The following is a 17668-nucleotide window of genomic DNA, read 5'->3' as shown; positions in this document are numbered from 1 at the left end:
TGGATTAAATTTAAATACTGGCGGATATATCAGTTCAACACAAAGAGTAATCTCACCGGATGTGTGCGTGACTCTGTCATATCCGCTGGCTTCATTTTCTTGCAGCCCCGGCTGTAGATCTTCATTCACTTTGTGTGTGGGGCTGATGTCACTGGAAGTATCTGTGCTGAGCGGTGATTCTGTAACAGCATATTCCTCTTGGTTCTGTGGGAATAGTCCAGGCTTGATACTGACAGGACTGACCTTTGTAAGTGTGTTGGTCTGAGATGCGGTCCCAGTGGGAACCCTTGGGTCCATTTCTGTGTTGAGACCTTTAACCGTGGCACCAGCTGTCATGGTGCTCCTGTCAGTTCCTGCAGGGATATTCTGCTTGTCCTCCTTTTCTTTATGCCTCTTGTTCTTTCCGAATAAATGAAATCGATTTTGAGCCATTCCTCCTGGAGTGTCATGCTTTTGATGGCCTGGTCGCGTGTGCCACCCTTCACTGACATCATCGGGTTTGGTGTTTACATCGCCCTTTTCATTTTGACGAGTGCGATCGAACAATCTTTTTGGTCGCCAGGATGTCCATTTTTGTTTCTCAGCCATGATGTCTCCACATGGGAAATCTTCTTGTTTTAAAACAAAGATTCAGATATTCAGCAATAATGCTCGTAAACCAGATCTCACTGGATGTAACCGGGCTGGAGAGGTTTTAATAAATACTTCAAAAACTTCACACGTTCCATATTTTTACAATCCTTATTATGTGCTCGTATTGACTGTGCTCCATCATACTAAATTTAGAGCGATGTCATTAACATTATGCTTGCCAAGTGTAAGTGAAGAGAGACTGGTGTAATCAGGCAGGCCAACTCGTGGTTAAAGCTAAGGCGTAGAGAATCGAGAATTTAGTTCACCATTCAAATGGGAGTGAGGGGTTGGGTAGTGGTTTATACAGGATACTGGGCTCCACCTAAAGCAACGTGGGCGAAAAGGTGTTGGCAGGCAGCATAGAAAGAGTGGAGGGGGAATGTTTCAATGAGCTGCGGGGGTGGTAGTGGTGGGTGTTGGAGATAAAGCCCCATACCGAATGGAGCAAACGTTGAGGTGTGCCAGTGAAAACATAAATTAACGTTTACTAAATTTGATCCCAAAGTTTGGAGAAAAAAAATCTTGAATGTTAATAACATAAACGTGAGATTAAAAACAATGGAGCTTTACTTGGATTCATGCAAAATGTCTGACAAATAAAGTCTGTGACCTGGAATGTATTTACGGGGCTGATAGATTGGACATGATTAGCTTCACGCGGCCATGATGGAATGGTTCAATCAATCGACCTCATTTCTTGAACGTTGTTTAATGCTTAGAAGAGACAATATCAGGAGAAAAGCAGGTGATGTGGCAGTTTCTCTATTGAGCCACAAGTGACAAAAGATAATAGAAATGAAAGGGAGGTCGCAGATCAGTTTAAGTAGAGTTAATAGATATTTACAGAGGCAGCTATTGCTGGGGGTAGGGTATTGACTCCAAGGTGAGGGTGAAAGTTTTAAGCTGAAGCAGTGGAGGAAATAAGGAAGACAACTGGGAAGGAACAAACTTTAGTAGTTGGAAATTTAATATACCAGGACTTGGCTGGGGAAATATTGGGTCATATTTTGCGGCCCCTACGGGTGCGTACGAAGTGTGAATGTGCCCGTAGGGGCGCACAAGTGGCGGATTTAGGCATGCACTGCACATACGCTTAAAGATTTCTGTTGACAGATATATCAGCATCCCCGGGAGAAAGACCACCGCGGACAGAGAGTTGGTCTATTTGCCCAAACTCTGCACAGTGAATGCCCTTGACATTCTGACGCCTGGTAAAAGCAGGGGTATGGCCTGCTTTTAGCAGCGGAAGAGCTTTTAAAAATAGATAAATAAAATGATATCACTCATTTATACATTAAAAACCTTGTCCAATAAGCTAGGTTTATTTTTAGACCTGTTAAAACATAATTTTGTTTTCCAAAAATATACATTTTTGTTTAAAATTTTTAATTAAAACCCATTTTTATTAATTTTAATTACTTTCTAAAATTTATCTCATGTGTTCGTGAAGTTTTTTCAGTAATCCCCATTCATATTTATGGAGGTTCCGCACAAACAAAATCCCCTTAATTATGAATGGGGATTCCCTTCATTTATTGGTTGCGCTGACCCACTTGATCCCAGAGGTGCTTGTGACCCGCATGCACTCCTGGGATGTGTGGGGTTGTACTCGCGCATACCGAGAGTGGACCAGCAGTGCAAATCTACGAACCTCCCGGACCACCAGATGAATTTGGGAAGCCTCCGACCGCAAATATTGGACAAATGTCTATATTGGTAAAAAAAGGGAAGGATATTCGAGGGAAAATAAAAGATCATTGATGATTTAGTTTGAAAAGGAGCCAGGAAGAAGAGAAAAGGTCATCGATTTAATTATGTGTAGAAGCAAAGATCAAAGCCTAGAAATTGAGTTTGCGCTGCGCCAGGGCTTTAGCGCCGGAAGTTAGCGCCGGCGCTAAGTCCCTTTGCGCGCGCCAAAAATTCAGTAGCGCCGCGCCCAAACGTCTGCCGGCGCTACTGAAGGGTTTTAGCGCCTGAAAACTGGCGCAACGCGCCGCATTGCAGCGCTATTCCGGTGCTGCGGCGCCCGCTGCGGTGCGGCAGGCTCGGGAAGTGCAGGCCTCCTCCTTCCATTAAGGAGGAGCTGCCTGCACCCGGCCGCGGCCCGCGCAAATCTCCTCAAAAATGAGCCCGGCACCTCGGACAAGTGCCGGGCTTGCATCTGTTCCGGGGGGGGGGAGAAGTCCGGGGAGGGAGCTGCGGGCAGGCGGCCGGCGGGAAAGCGGCCGTCCGCCGCGCCTCCTTAAAGCGCCGGCGCAGACTCCGGCAGCACTTGTTTGCCGGAGTCTTAGTTGCGGCTGCCACTGGCGAGGCGGCCGCAACTGAATTTCGGCTTGGGGCCGGGTTACCACGGCAACCGGGACGCTGCGCACACCGATGACGTCATCGGTGCCGGCGCAGCGCTACCGGTCTACTGCCGCGGAAGGGCCCCAGGCAATTTAGGAACCGGCGCCAATTGCAGCGCTAGGCCCTCTAGCGCCGCAAAATCGGTGCTAAGGGCACTGAATTTCTAGGCCGAAATCTCCAGCACAAAGATGGGTTAGATTTATGTACAACAACAAAAACGTGTATTTATATAATGCCTTTAATGCTATAAAACGTCCTAAGGCACATAACAGGAGAAATTAGGGCAGCACCTCCCAAACCCGTGACCTCTACCACCTAAAAGGACAAGGGCAGCAGGCGCATGGGAACACCAGCACCTGCAAGTTCCCCTCCAAGTCACACACCACCCTGACTTGGAAGTATATCGCCGATCCTTCATCATTGCTGGGTCAAAATTTTGGAACTCCCTCCCTAACTGCACTGTGGGAGCTCCTTCACCACACAGACTGCACCGCTTCAAGAAGGTGGTTCACCATCACCTTCTCAATGTCAATTAGGGATGGGCAATAAATGCTGGCCTTGCCAGCGACGCCCACATCCCATAAAAAGGGGAAAAAATGACCAAAGGCTTGGTCAAAGAGGTAGATTTTAAGGAGACTCCTGAAGAATGAAAGATAGGTAGAGGGGCGCAGAGGTCTAGAGAGCTGATTCCAAAGCTTAGGGCCTAGGCAGCTGAATGCATGGCCACCAATGGTTGAGTGATTAAAATCAGGGATGCGCAAGAGGCCAGAATTAGATATTTCAGGGGATGTGGAGCTGGAGGAGAATACAGCGATAGGGTGGGGCGAGGCCATGGAGGGATTTGAAAACAAGGATGAGAAAAGAAAATTGGAGGCGTTGCTTGACTGGGAGCCAATGTAGGTCAGCGAGCACAGGGGGCTTGGTACGAGTTAAGATATGGGCAGCATAGTTCTGATTAAGCTCAAGTTTATGGAGGGGAGAACTTGGAAGGCCAACCTGGAAACAAAGAAACATAGAAACATAGATGATAGGAGCAGGAGTAGGCCATTCGGCCCTTCGAGCCTGCTCCGCCATTCAATGTGATCATGGCTGATCATCCAAATTCAGTACCCTGTCCCTGCCTTTTCCCCATATCCCTTGATCCCTTTAGCCTCAAGAAATATATCCAACTCTTTCTTGAATATATTGAATGAACTAGCCTCCACCGCCCTCTGTGGCAGATAATTCCACAGGTTCACCACTCTCTGGGTGAAGAAATTACTCCTCATTTCAGTCCTAAATGGCTTACCCCTTATCCTTAGACTCTGACCCCTGGTTCTGGTCTCCCCGGCCATCAGAAACATCCTTCCTGCATCTAGTCTGTCCAGACCTGACAGAATTTTATAGGTTTCGATGAGATCCCCTCTCAATCTTCTAAACTCCAGTGAGTATAAGCCCAATCGACACACTCTCTCCTCATACGTCATTCCTGCCATCCCAGGTATCAGCCTGGTGAATCTTCGCTGCACTCCCTCCATGGCAAGAACGTCCTTCCTCAGGTAAGGTGACCAAAACTGCACACAATACTCAAGGTGCGGTCTCACCAATGCCGTGTACAACTGTAGAAAGACATCATTGTTCCTGTACTCGAACCCTCTTGCTACGAAGGCCAACATACCATTTGCCTTCTTAACCGCCTGCTGCACCTGCATGCTTACCTTCAGCGACTAGTGCGCAAGGACACCCAGGTCTCTTTGCACTTCCCCTTCTCCCAATCTATTGCCATTCAAGTAATAATCTGCCTTCCTGTTTTTGCCACCAAAGTGGATAACCTCACATTTATCCACATTATAGTGCATTTGCCATGTTTCTGCCCAATCACCCAACCTGTCCAAATCGTACTGGAGTTTCCCGACATCCTCCTCACAGCTTACCCTCCCACCCAGCTTTGTGTCGTCTGCAAATTTGGAGATATTACATCCAATTCCCTCATCCAGATCATTAATATATATTGTGAACAGCTGGGGTCCTAGGACCGATCCTTGCGGTACCCCACTAGTCACTGCCTGCCACTCAGAAAACGACCCGTTTATTCCAACTCTTTGCTTTCTGTCCGCCAACCAGTTCTCTATCCAAGTCAATACCGTGCCCCCAATCCCATGTGCCTTAATTTTGCACGCTAATCTCTTGTGTGGGAGCTTATCGAAAGCCTTCTGAAAGTCCAAATACACCACATCCACTGGTTCTCCCTTATCTATTTTACCAGTTACATCCTCAAAAAATTCCAGTAGATTAGTCATGCATGATGTAAATCCATGTTGACTTTGTCCGATCCTGTCACTGCTTTCCAAGTGCTCTGCTATTGCATCTTTTATAATAGACTCTAGCATTTTCCCCACTACCGATGTCAGGCTTACCGGTCTATAATTCCCCGCTTTTTCTCTACCATCTTTTTTGAATAGTGGGGTAACATTAACTACCCTCCAATCCATGGGTACCGTTCCAGAGTCTATCGAGTTCTGGAAGATGACCAGTAATGCATCTACTATCTCTAGGGCCACTTCCTTAAGTACCCTGGGATGTAGACCATCAGGCCCTGGGGATTTATCGGCCTTCAGTCCCATCAATTTTTCTAACACCATTTTCCTACAAATACTGATTTCTTTCAGTTCCTCTCTTTCATCAGACCCTATGTTCCCCGGCATCACTGGGAGGTCATTTGTGTCCTCCTTTGTGAAGACAGAACCAAAGTATGTATTTAGTTGGTCCGCCATTTCCTTGTTTCCCATTATAAATTCCCCTGATTCTGACTGTAAGGGACCTACGCTTGACTTCACTAATCTTTTTCTCTTCACATATCTATAAAAGCTTTTACAGTCAGTTTTTATGTTCCCTGATAGCTTACTCTCATATTCTATTTTCCCTTTCTTAATTAATCCCTTTGTCCTCCTTTGTTGACTCCTAAACTGCTCCCAATCCTCAGGATTATTGCTTTTTCTAGCCAATTTATATGTCCTCTCCTTGGATCTTATGCTATCCCTAATTTCCCTTGTTAGCCACGGTTGAGTCACCTTTTTTGATTTATTTTTATGCCAAACTGGGATGAACAAATTCTGTAGCTCATCCATTCGGTCTTTTAATGTTTGCCATTTCCTATCCACCGTCAACCCTTTGAGCGCCATTCCCCACTCAATCCTACCCAACTCGCTCCTCAGACCATGTGTTCGAACAGTGAAGACTAGAGGTAACAAAGGCATGGAGGCGGGATTCAGCAGCAGATGAGTTGAGGCAGGGGTGGAGATGGGCGATGTTAGAGAGTTGGATTTATGCAGTCTCAGTTATGGTACGGATCTGTGGTTGGAAGCTCATTTCAGGTTCAACCATGTCAAAGGCTGCAGACAGGTCGAGAAAGAGGCGGAGGCACTATCACATAGTACCAGTGATCACAATTTGATCACAAAGGACATAACATGAATTGGAGAGAGAGAGACTACTTAAATCCAAATAAAGTTTCCAAATTTATTGAGACGATGATCATGTGCTTGAGATGTCCTGTGAGACTTGGCCTGCCAGGTTTGATTAAGGTTGGGTGAGGCGGCAACTGTAGAGTTCCTTCAAGGAGGCGATTCTGACTGCAGTAGACCTATGCGCACCCATGCAAAGCTAAGGTACCAGTTTAAATGCCCTACTGTTTGGTTAAACGGGACTACCTTTATATGCCCCACCCAATTTTACGGGTTAATTTTAACATTTGGCGATACTGGTAAACGGGCGATATTTGACAATTGGATGTTGGTCATACACCTCGTTCAATTTTATTTAACGATAAGGAAAATCGGGAGAGATGTGTAATGAGAGGCCCATTAGATAGTGTCCATTTTACACTATCGTTAAGTAATAAAATCAGCCTCATTAGATCGAAATGAACAGGAAGAAATAGACGGAGTAGCCGGTTTTGGACCAACCAACTGATCGAATGCAATGTGCTCTGCCCAAGTTTGTCCTTACCCTACCGAAAGTTTATTTTTGTCACTCTTAAGTGGCTCGGTGTCCTTTTATTTCTGCCACACAGATTCAGAAAGAAATGCTGGTTAAATTGGTTATTATACTATGTTAAAAATGTAGGGAAAAGGAAGTTCATTGTTTATTGCGCAGATTGAGGGAGTGGTGGATTGATATGAGCTTATTCTGCATGTTCCAACTACTGATCAAAGTGTACATTGATAATAATGATCTAATCTTGGTTTCACTGAAATAAATTCTCAACGTGGGTGGCACGTTGTTGCTATTGGCAACAAAATGTGTAATAGAGACAATAATAGTTTTATTTGCATATTATAAAATGATTATAGGCTCAGGTTAGGAACATAAGCAGTGGCTCGACCAATGAAAGAGATGCAACAACATCCTAGATGCGTTTCTTGCAACTGCCTCCTGCTCCTCTCAAAATCTAGATCAGGACAACATTTGGAGATTTTCACCATCGCCATATGGGTGGTGATTTCAAAGGACAGGGTGATCAGCAATATTCCCATTATTCCACACTTCTGCAAAAGCAATCCGCATTTTTTGCCTTATAACCTGTTCTATGTGCATCACGTCGATAGCTGGGTGCAAACTTGTACCTGTTGCATACAATAACGCATATTACTAGCTTTTATGAGATTATCAGTGATAAACCGATGAAACTGATCCACCCAGGTTCTGAATGCCAAAAATGGGCTGCGTCAGTACAAAGAAAGAATGAGAGAGATAATTGTTTCTGGATGAGACGTTGCTCTCCATTTGGAGCCATGTTTGCAACTTTGTTGATATAATGACAGGAAGCATACGATTGCCCCCGATGGGATACAGAGGCAAGAAATGAAAATTCCTAGCTATTCCACTAACATTCTTGCAACACTCACAATAAGGGGTCGGACATTTAGGACTGAGATGAGGAGAAATTTCTTCACTCAGAGGGTTGTGAATCATTGGAATTATCTACCACAGAGGGCTGTTGATGCTCAGTTGTTTAGTCTATTCAAGACAAGAGATCGTTAGAATTTCGAGAATCAACAGATATGGGGATAGTGCGGGAAGACGGAGTTGAGATTCAACATCAGCCATGATTTTATTGAATGGCGGAGCAGGCTCGAGTGCCGAATGACCTACTCCTGCTCCTATTTCTTATGTTTCTATGACTGTCGCAAGCACCACACAAATATGAAGTAGATGCGAATAGATTTCACCAGGATCTGGTGCAACTTTGCCTGTTATTATCGAATAATGTATTACCTTTCACTGATGTTTCTCTGTCCTAATTTCAGTGTCACGCTCAATGAGTGATATTCATGCTGGATCGGAATCAACACAGACGCATCCGCCAACTTCAATAGTTGTATATCCTGCTCTATGAAAAGAACTGTCTCAGTATGGCTGAAGATTGTGACAAATATTTTTAAAATCATTAAGCGATAAAACCTTCTCTGCTTGCCCTGTTAAGTGTCAGTAGAATTATCTTGATGAAGATTGTCTCTGTTAAATATGAACAGGCACAAACACACAAACACAAAAACACACATACATGCACCCAAACACAAACACAACAAAGACACACGCAACACCAACACCAAACACATACAAAACACACACGCCATATCCACACATATTACACACAAAACACGCATATACATATACACACACGCTCACTCACAACACATAAACACATCCCCATACAACACAGACATACACACACAAAACACACACACGCAAACATAAACACATACATACAACACAGACATAGACACACAAAACACACAAAACTCACATACACATTCAAAAGAGACACAAAACACAAATCTACACACAACATATGCACACAACACATTCAGCACACATATACACACACAAAACACAAGCAGACACATTACACAGAAGACAAAACAAACAGACGTATACAAACACCCACACATACAAATACACATACACCTGTACACACACAAACTCATACACCAACACACACATCTTATTCCTGCACGCACTTTTCACCGTGTCTCCATGACAAATATTTATAATAGGAACTGCCACCTTCAAAAAAATCACTCATGCATTTATATTTCACACAGAGCGCCAAAATTAATTTTATCCATGTAAGTCTGAAACACCATTTCACATATTTCAAGGACCACAATTCAGCCACCGCCATTCACGTGTGCATCGTGCTGTCCTTACAGTCAATCAAACATTTTTACACGTTTTGTGACAAATTGCACATTCGTTCGAGAGTGCTGCTAGTCAGTTTGCAGATTTTTTTTACACGGGGTGTGAAGTATGTTACATAGAACTAAATAGACATTACTGAAGAGAAACAGGCCATTCAGTCCAAACAGTGCGTGTTGGTCTTTATTCTCCACACAACTGGTAGTCTTCATCCCATGAAACCGCCCCGTTCCCAAATCTTTTTATTCCTTCAACCACACGTGTAATGTATTCTTAAATGTTGACGTGCTTTCTGCTTCAATCATTAACTATAATAGTGCATTGTACAGCCTGACATCCCTCTGTTTAAACAGAATCCAACTCTCTATCCTAAATATCTTACAGTTAATCTTATGCCTCTGCTGCCTTGTTCTAGAACCCCACCCCCAGTCACTGGGAGAATCTGATTCCAACTACTCTGTCCGTTCCCAAAGCATTTTATTCCATCAACCAATTATCAAGTCTGACAAATCACCCTCTAATCTCCTCAGCTGAGGGGATCAGCCACCTGCTTGGGGTTAGTAAAATACATGCCTCCAATATGCATGTTTCGGTACTAACAAATTAATTATTTACCAGATCCATTATTGGTACCTCATTTTTTAATTATCAATGACCTCCTGCACAAATGAACAACACTGGATCAGTTCTGCGGCATTAACATGATATAATTGTGCTCACTCTGTTGTGGGTCCTTACCAGAGAAACTCTATTTAAATATTGGGGTACCACTAATACTGGAGGAGCACGGTCACCTGTAGTGTAAGTGTAGGGGACCACTTGTATTGGAACAGCTTCATCAAATCTAATGTACATTTAGGGTTACCACTAGTGCAGCTGAAACACTATCACCTGTAGTTTAAGGGAATCTGTGCATTAATACGGGAGGAGATGGTCACCTCTAGTGTAAGTGGACGGTCCCACTATACTGGAGGATAACGGGCACCTCTTGTGATAGTGTCGGATATCACTGGTATGAGAGAAGCTTGGTCGCCTCTAGTGTAAGTGAATGGGTACCATTAGTACAAGAGGAGCTTGGTCACCACTAGTGTAAGTGTAGGGGGACCAATAGTACAAGAGGAGCTTGTCAACTCTAGTGTAAGTGTACAGGAACCACTCGTACAAAACGAGCTTGGTCACATCTAGTGTGAGTTAAGGGGTACAATTAGAATAAGACGAGCTTGGTCAACACTAGAGTAAATGTATAGGTGCCACTTGTACAAGAGGAGATTGGTCACCTCGATGGGCAGAAGGGCCTCTTTCTGTGCTGTAAAACTCTATGGCCTAGAAATTCACTAGCCTTAGCGCCGCTTTTGAGATGCTAGAGGGACTATCGCCAGAGTTATGGCCAGTTGAAAAATTCCCTGGGGCCCTAAAGCAGCGTTGCACCGGTAGCGCTGCACCGGCACCGATGACATCATCGGTGTGCGCAGCGTCCCGGTTGCCATGCCGACGGGCCCCAGCGCCGAAATTCAGTTGCGGCCGCCTCGCCCGTGGCAGCCGCAACTAAGACTCTGGCAACCGAGTCTTACACAAGTTAGCACCGGCGCATTAAGGTCGCGCGGCGGCCGGACGCTTTCCCGCCGGCCGCCTGCCCGCACCTCCCTCCCCGGACTCCTCCACACCCCCCCCGCGGAACAGATGCATCTGGCCTGCAAGCCCGGCACTTGTCCGAGGTGCCGGGCTCATTTTTGAAAAAATCAAACGGCCAGTAATCGGGTGAAGGCAGCGCCTCCTTAACGGGAGGAGGAGGCCTGCACTTACCCAGCCTGCCGCACCGCATCGGGTGCCGCAGCGCCGGATTAGCGCCGCAATTCGGCACTCAGCGCCCATTGGGAGGCACTCACGCACGCCAGTAGCGCCGGCAGCCATCTGGGCGCGGCGCTACTGAATTTTTGGCGCGCACAAGGGAATTAGTGCCGGCGCTAAATTTCCGGTGCAAAAGCCCTGGCGCGGCATCAACTCAATTTCTAGGCCTATGACTCTATGGGCTAGATTTTCAGTTGCTTGCGCCAGCAGTTAGCGCCTTAAGAGAAGTGATTTTCGGGCGCTCTTCGTGTAGCGCCCGGGCGCAGCGCAGTTTGCGCCCCGCCCCAAATTAAGTTGCCCGTTAGCGCCGGCGCAAAGTTTAGCGGCCACCCGGATGCGCGCGCAGAAAATGACGTCACATCCTCGTGCAGCGCCCTTTGGCCGCCCCGAATCCAAACTTCAGTCGGACCGCCCCATTCTGCGGCTGGCGTCCAGAGCGTTTGTAAAATGGAACGCAACACACCCTGGGGAGCGCAAATTAAAGGGCACTCCTCCTGCACTATAAACGGCAGTCTGCATTTGTTGTGTGGAAGGATCCAGTGTGTTGTTGTGAACGGTGTATTTATGCTTTCCTCCTCCTCCTCCTCCTCCTCGTCCTCGTCCTCATCCTACTACTACTACTACTACTACTACTACTGCTACTACTACTACAAAAACACATGCACCCTTCCCCTTTAAGAGCTCACTGGCACCAGAGTGTCTGCCGTGCGCTGCGCCCGAGCTCAGGCGCTGCGCTCTGCACCGCCGGCTTAGCGCCTAAAGATAGTAGTGGAACGCCTCTTTTAGCACTCCACCAACCTCTTAGGGCGAAGCCACTGAATTTCCAGCAACGGGGCGCTACTTTGGGGCGGGCGCTAACTTCGGGCGGGCGCTAAGGTTAGCGCCCCAAAACTGTCTATACTGAAAATCTAGCCCTATGACTCTATGACACCTCTAGTGTAAATGTAGGGGGACCACTAGTACAAGAGGAGCTTGGTCACCTTTAGTGTAAGTGTAGGGGGACCACATGTACAAGAGGAGCTTGGTCACCACTAGTGTAAGTGTACAGGTGCCACTTGTACAAGTGGAGGTTAGTCACCTCTAGTGTAAGTGTAGGGGGACCATTTGTACAAGAGGAGTTTGGTCACCACTAGAGTAATTGTAGTGCTACCACTCGTACAAGAGGAGCTTGGTCACCACTAGTGTAAGTGAAGGGGTACCAATAGTACAATAGGAGCTTGGCCAACTCTAGTGTAAGTGTACCGGGACCGCTTGTACAAGGCCAGCTTGGTCACATCTATTGTAAGTGAAGTGGTACAACTAGAACAAGAGGAGCTTGGTTACCATTAGTGTAAGTGTAGGGAGTTGACACATACAAGAGGAGCTTAGTCACCTCAAGTGTAAGTGTAGGGATACCATTAGTACAAGAGGAGCTTGGTCACCTCTAGTGTCGGTGTAGGGGTACCATTAGTACAAGAGGAACCTGATCACTCCTAGTGTAAGTGTAGGGGTACCATTAGTACAAGAGGGGTAATTGCAATTGCGGAGATGTGACTCCAGGGTGACCAAGGCTGTGAATTCAACATCCAGTGGTATTCAATATTCAGGATTAACAGGCAAAACGGAAAGGGAGGTGGGGTAGCATTGCTGGTTAAAGAGGCGATTAACACAATAATATGGAAGCATTAGTGGGAGTTTTATACAGACCCAAAAACAGTAATGTTGAGGTTGGGCATGGCATTAAATGGGAAATTAGAGGCACGTGCAATAAGAGCACATCAGTTATCAAGGATTACTTTAATCTGCATATACATTGGGCTAACCAAATTAGTAACAATACTGTGGAGGAGGAATTCCTAGAGTGTATACAGGATGGTTTCCTGGACCAATATCTCGAGGAACCAACTGGAGATCAGGCCATCTTAGACTGGGTATTATGTAATGAGAAAGGGTTAATTAGAAATTTGTTGTACAAGGCCCCTTGGGTCGGAGCAATCATAATATGATCGAATTCTTCATTAAGATGGAGAATGAAGTAGTTCACTCAGAGACTAGGGTCCTAAATTTAAATAAAGGAAACTACGATGGCCTGAGGCACGAGTTGCGTAGGATTGATTGGGGAATGTCATTCAAAGGGTTGATGGTGGATAGGCAATGGCAAATATTCAGAGACCGCATGGATGAACTACAGAATTTGGTCATCCCTTTTTTGCCATAAAAATAAAACAAAAAAGGTGAGTCAACCATGGCTAATGAGGCAAATTAGGGATTGCATAAGATCCAAGGAGAGGGAATATAAGTTGGCCAGAAAAAGCTGCAAAACTGAGGATTGGGAGAAGTTTATGATTCAGCAAAGGAGGACAAAGGGATTAATTAAGAGGGGGAAAATAGAATATGAGAGTGAGCTTGCAGGAAACATAAAAACAGACTGTAAAAGCTTCTATAGATATGTGATGAGAAAAAGATTGGTGAAGTCAAGCATAGGTCCCTTCCAGTCAGAATGAGGGGAATTTATAATGGGGAACAAAGAAATGACTGACCAATTAAATACATACTTTGTTTCTGTCTTCACAAAGTAGGACACAAATGACATTCCAGAGATTTCGGGGAACATAGGGTCTAATGAGAGGGAGGAATTGAATAAAATCAGTATTTGTAGAGAAATGGTGTTAGTGAAATTGACAGGATTGAAGGCCGATAAATCTCTAGGGCCTGATAATTTACATCCTATGGTACTTAAGGAAGTGGCCCTAGAAATACTAGATGCATTGCTGGTCAACCTCCAAAATTCTATAGACTCCTAAATAGTTCCCATGGATTGGAGGGTAGCTAATGTGATCCCACTATTTAAAAACGATGGTAGAGAAAAGCGGGGAATTACAGACCGGTAAGCCTGACATCGGTAGTGGGGAAAATGCTAGAGTCCATTATATAAGATGTAATAGCAGAGCACTTGGAAAACAGTGACAGGATCGGGCAAAGTCAACATGGATTTACAAAAGGTAAATCATGCTTGACTATTCTACTGGAATTTTTTGAGGATGTAACTGGTAGAATAGATAAGGGAGAACCAGTGGATGTGGTGTATTTGGACTTTCAGAAGGCTTTCAAAAGCGTCCCGCATAAGAGATTGGCATGCAAAGTTAAAGCACATGGGATTGGGGATAAGGTACTGACTTGGATAGAGAACTGGTTGGCACACAGGAAGCAAAGATTTGGAATAAACAGGTCTTTTTCCAAGTGGCAGGCAGTGACTAGTGGGGTACCGCAGGGATCGGTGCTAGGACCCCAGCTATTCACAATATATATTAATGATCTAGACGAGGGAACTATATGTAATATCTCCAAATTTGCAGACGACACAAAGCTGGGTGGGCATGTGTGCTTTGAGGAGTTTGCAGAGAAACTCCAGTATGATTTGGACAGGTTGGGTAATTGGGCAGATGCATGGTGGATGCAGTATAATGTGGCTAAAGGCGAGGTTATCCATGATCTCATTAAATGGTGGAACAGGCACGAGGGGCCGAATGGCCTACTCCTGCTCCTGTCTTCTATGTTTATATGTTTCTATGATCAACTCTAGTTAAAGTGTATGGTCCCACTATACCGGGGGTGAACTGACATCTCCTGTGATAGTGTTGGGTAACAGAGGTACCGGAGGAGCTTATTCACCTTCAGTGTAAGTGTACGGGGATGGCTCGTACAAGAGGAGCTTGGTCATCTTTAGTGTAAGTGTAGGCACACCACTAGTACAAGAGGAGCTTGGTCACCTCTAGTGTAACTGTACCGTTATCACTAGTACAAGTAAAGCTTGGTCACCATAAGTGTAAGTGTATGGGTACCTCTAGTACAAGAGGAGGTTGGTCACCTCTAGTGCAAGTGTACGGACCCACAATACCAGAGGAGAATGAACACCTCTTGTGATAGTGCCGGGTACCAGTGGTATCGGAGGAGCTTGTTCAACTCCAGTGTAAGTGAAGGGGTACCCTATAACAAGAGGAGCTTGGTCACATTTAGTTTAAGTGTAGGGGACCACACATACAAGAGGAGCTTGGTCACGACTAGTGTAAGTGTAGCAGAGCAATTTCACATGTAGTGTAAGTGATCCTGTGCATTAATATCAGAGGAGATGGTCACATCTAGTGTAAGTGAATGGTCCCACTACACTGGAGGAGAATGGTCACCTCTTGTGATACTGTCAGATACCACTCCTACAAGTGTAGCTTGGTCACCTCTAGTTTAATTGTAGGGGGACCACAAGTACAAGAGGTGCTTGGTCAGCACGAGTGTAAATGAGGGCGTACAACTAGTAGAAGAGGAGTTTGGTCACATCTAGTTTAAGTGAAATGGTACCATTAGTACAAGAGTAGACCGGTCACCTCTAGTTTAAGTGATGGGTTACCACTGGAGTAAGAGGAGCCTTGTCACCTCTAATGTAAGTGGAGGGGTTCCACTAATACAAGAGGAGCTTTGTCACCGCTAGTGTAAGTGACGGGGTAACACTAGTAAAAGAGGAGCTTGGTCACCACTAGTGTAAATGTAGGGGCACCACTAATACAAGAGGAGCTTTGTCACCTCCAGTGTAAGTGAAGGCATACCACTAGTAAAAGAGGAACTTGGTCACCACTAGTGTAAGTGTAGGGGTACCACTAGTAGGAGAGGAGCTTGGTCACCACTAGTGTAAGTGAACGGGTACCTCTATTACAAGAGTTGGTTTGTCACCTTATTGTAAAAGGTCTTAAAACACGAGGGGAGCGGCTGAGAGGATATGTAGCATGGTGCAAAGTCTCGATCTCTAACTCTTGCAGCAAGTCCCCTTCACCCATCACACATGTGCTCGCTGACCTACATTGGCTCCAGGTTAAGCAGCGCCTCGATTTCAAAATTCTCATCCTTGTTTTCATATCCCTCCATGGCCTCGCCCCTTCCTATCTCTGTAACATCCTGCTGCACCACAACACCCCCGAATTATCTGCGCTCCTCAAATTCTGCCCTCTTGAGCATCCCTGATTATAATGGCTCAAACATTTGTGGTCGTGCCTTCTGTTGCCGAGGCTCTAAGATCTGGAATTCCGTCCCTAAACCTCTCCACTTCTCTACCTTTCTTTCTACCTTTTAAGTCGCACCTCAAAACCTACCTCTTTGAATAAGTTTTTGGTCACCTGCACTAATTTATCCTTACGTGGATTGGTGTCAAATTTGTTGTCTTAAAATACTCCTGTGCAGCGCGTTTTACTACTTTAAAGGCGCTATATAAATACAAGTTGTTGCTGTTGTTGTTTGTTCATAAGCGTTTCATCAAGTGGAAATACATTTCAATGCTAGTTACAAAGGCAGAATGTTAGTGTGTGAGATTACATTTGTTAGTTTTATTATATTAGATGACTCTATGGCAAGTAGTCAATTCCTAAAAAAAAACATAATTTCTTACCTGATCCATTATTGATACTTCATCTTTTCAATATCATTGACCACCTGCACAAATAAATGGTGATGGATCAGTTCAGTTACATTGAAACACTATAATTGTGCTCAGTATATTCTGCGTCCTCACCTTGTGCTGCGGCTCCTGATTCTGATTCCAGAGAGTCTGGGTAAGTTAGCGTTGTGCTTTCTGCAGGTTATTGCAAACACCCTGGGTAAAGATCAGTTATATATCACACTCATAAACACGACCTTCAGCCTGATCAGTACAATCCCTCCCCGCCCTGTTCTCTGGTGCTGGACTCGATCAGAATCACATACGTTCTCATTCTGTTTGAATCCTTGTGATGAATTTAATCTTTTAACCAAAGTCAAAGATTCTTGGTGTGGTAACAATGACTAAATTCATCTCTTCCAACTGCGATTCTGAAGATCCCACAGAAAAATTGGATTCTGTAGTAGGAACCAGTTCAATGTCATAAATTCGATGACATTGCTCAACATAAAACCTGTTTATTATCAGAGTATAAAAGGGCAAAGATAGCAAGGGACAAATATTGCTGTTAGTTTATTGGAATCAAACACCAGAGGGAAGGGCACAGTGAGCTCTCTGAGTTAACACGTTAAAGATTGGTATTACCTTCCTTTCGAACATTAGCTGTTTGTTTGAACCGATTCTAACGCTGCATGCATTTAATTCATGCTGATCCTGGCACTATTAATCTTGGTATTAGGCTTTTCACTCCTGATCTGGATTGCAGTGGAGTTCTATAATTCCCGTCACATGATTGCTAACAGGTTAATTTCCACTGAAGGTCATTTTTTAGAAACATAGCAAAGATTATAAAATCCGGGCGATAGTCTCAAGTTAATAAGTAAGAGTCTGGGCCTCGATCATCATGGCGTTCACCCCCATGAGTATCAGGCTTCAGGTTTCACTGACTGAAAATGTGTGCGGTAAGCAAGCAAACTCTTTGAATCATTTGCCAGTTGACTTTTATTCGTGGTATTGTAAATTCACCTTTTCATTTTATTCTTTAAAAAAATATCGCACAGCGGATTCATTATGAGACGGAAAAACTCTGAAATTTAAATTATTTTCCTAATTATCATTTGCTTTTAACATGAAGATTAAAACATAGTGATATATATCCCGACTCCTCTGTGTCTGATTCCCCTTCCTCCTTCCTTAGTGGCATCTGTGGCTCAGTGGGGAGCACTCGCGCGTCGGAGTCAGAAGGTTGTGCGGTCAACTCCA

General features: G+C 44.9%; 1 protein-coding gene across 7 annotated transcripts in view; it reads right to left on the bottom strand.

Moving 5' to 3' along the window:
* LOC147092440 (NACHT, LRR and PYD domains-containing protein 3-like) overlaps positions 1–16647 on the bottom strand; it is a 65375-nt gene extending 48728 nt beyond the window's left edge. For 2 of the 7 annotated variants that reach the window (XM_085975920.1, XM_085975924.1), the window contains exons 1-4: positions 16541–16647; positions 16418–16461; positions 8236–8345; positions 57–611 (exon numbers count right to left, since the gene is read on the bottom strand). In XM_085975920.1, coding sequence (XP_085832046.1) covers positions 57–588 — 532 coding nt within the window. In that variant the 5' untranslated portion in view covers positions 589–611; positions 8236–8345; positions 16418–16461; positions 16541–16647. The remainder of the gene's footprint in view (positions 1–56; positions 612–8235; positions 8346–16417; positions 16462–16540) is intronic. The other 5 variants (XM_085975925.1, XM_085975926.1, XM_085975921.1 and 2 more) reach the window with 4 other exon arrangements.
* Positions 16648–17668: the final 1021 nt, after the last annotated feature.

The sequence above is a fragment of the Somniosus microcephalus genome, unplaced genomic scaffold (assembly GCF_052327205.1).
Source record: "Somniosus microcephalus isolate GS21.2 unplaced genomic scaffold, FLI_Smic_1.0 unresolved_chr2, whole genome shotgun sequence".
In the NCBI taxonomy this organism is placed as follows: Eukaryota; Metazoa; Chordata; class Chondrichthyes; order Squaliformes; family Somniosidae; genus Somniosus; species Somniosus microcephalus.
This window is presented reverse-complemented; position numbering and strand designations above follow the sequence as displayed.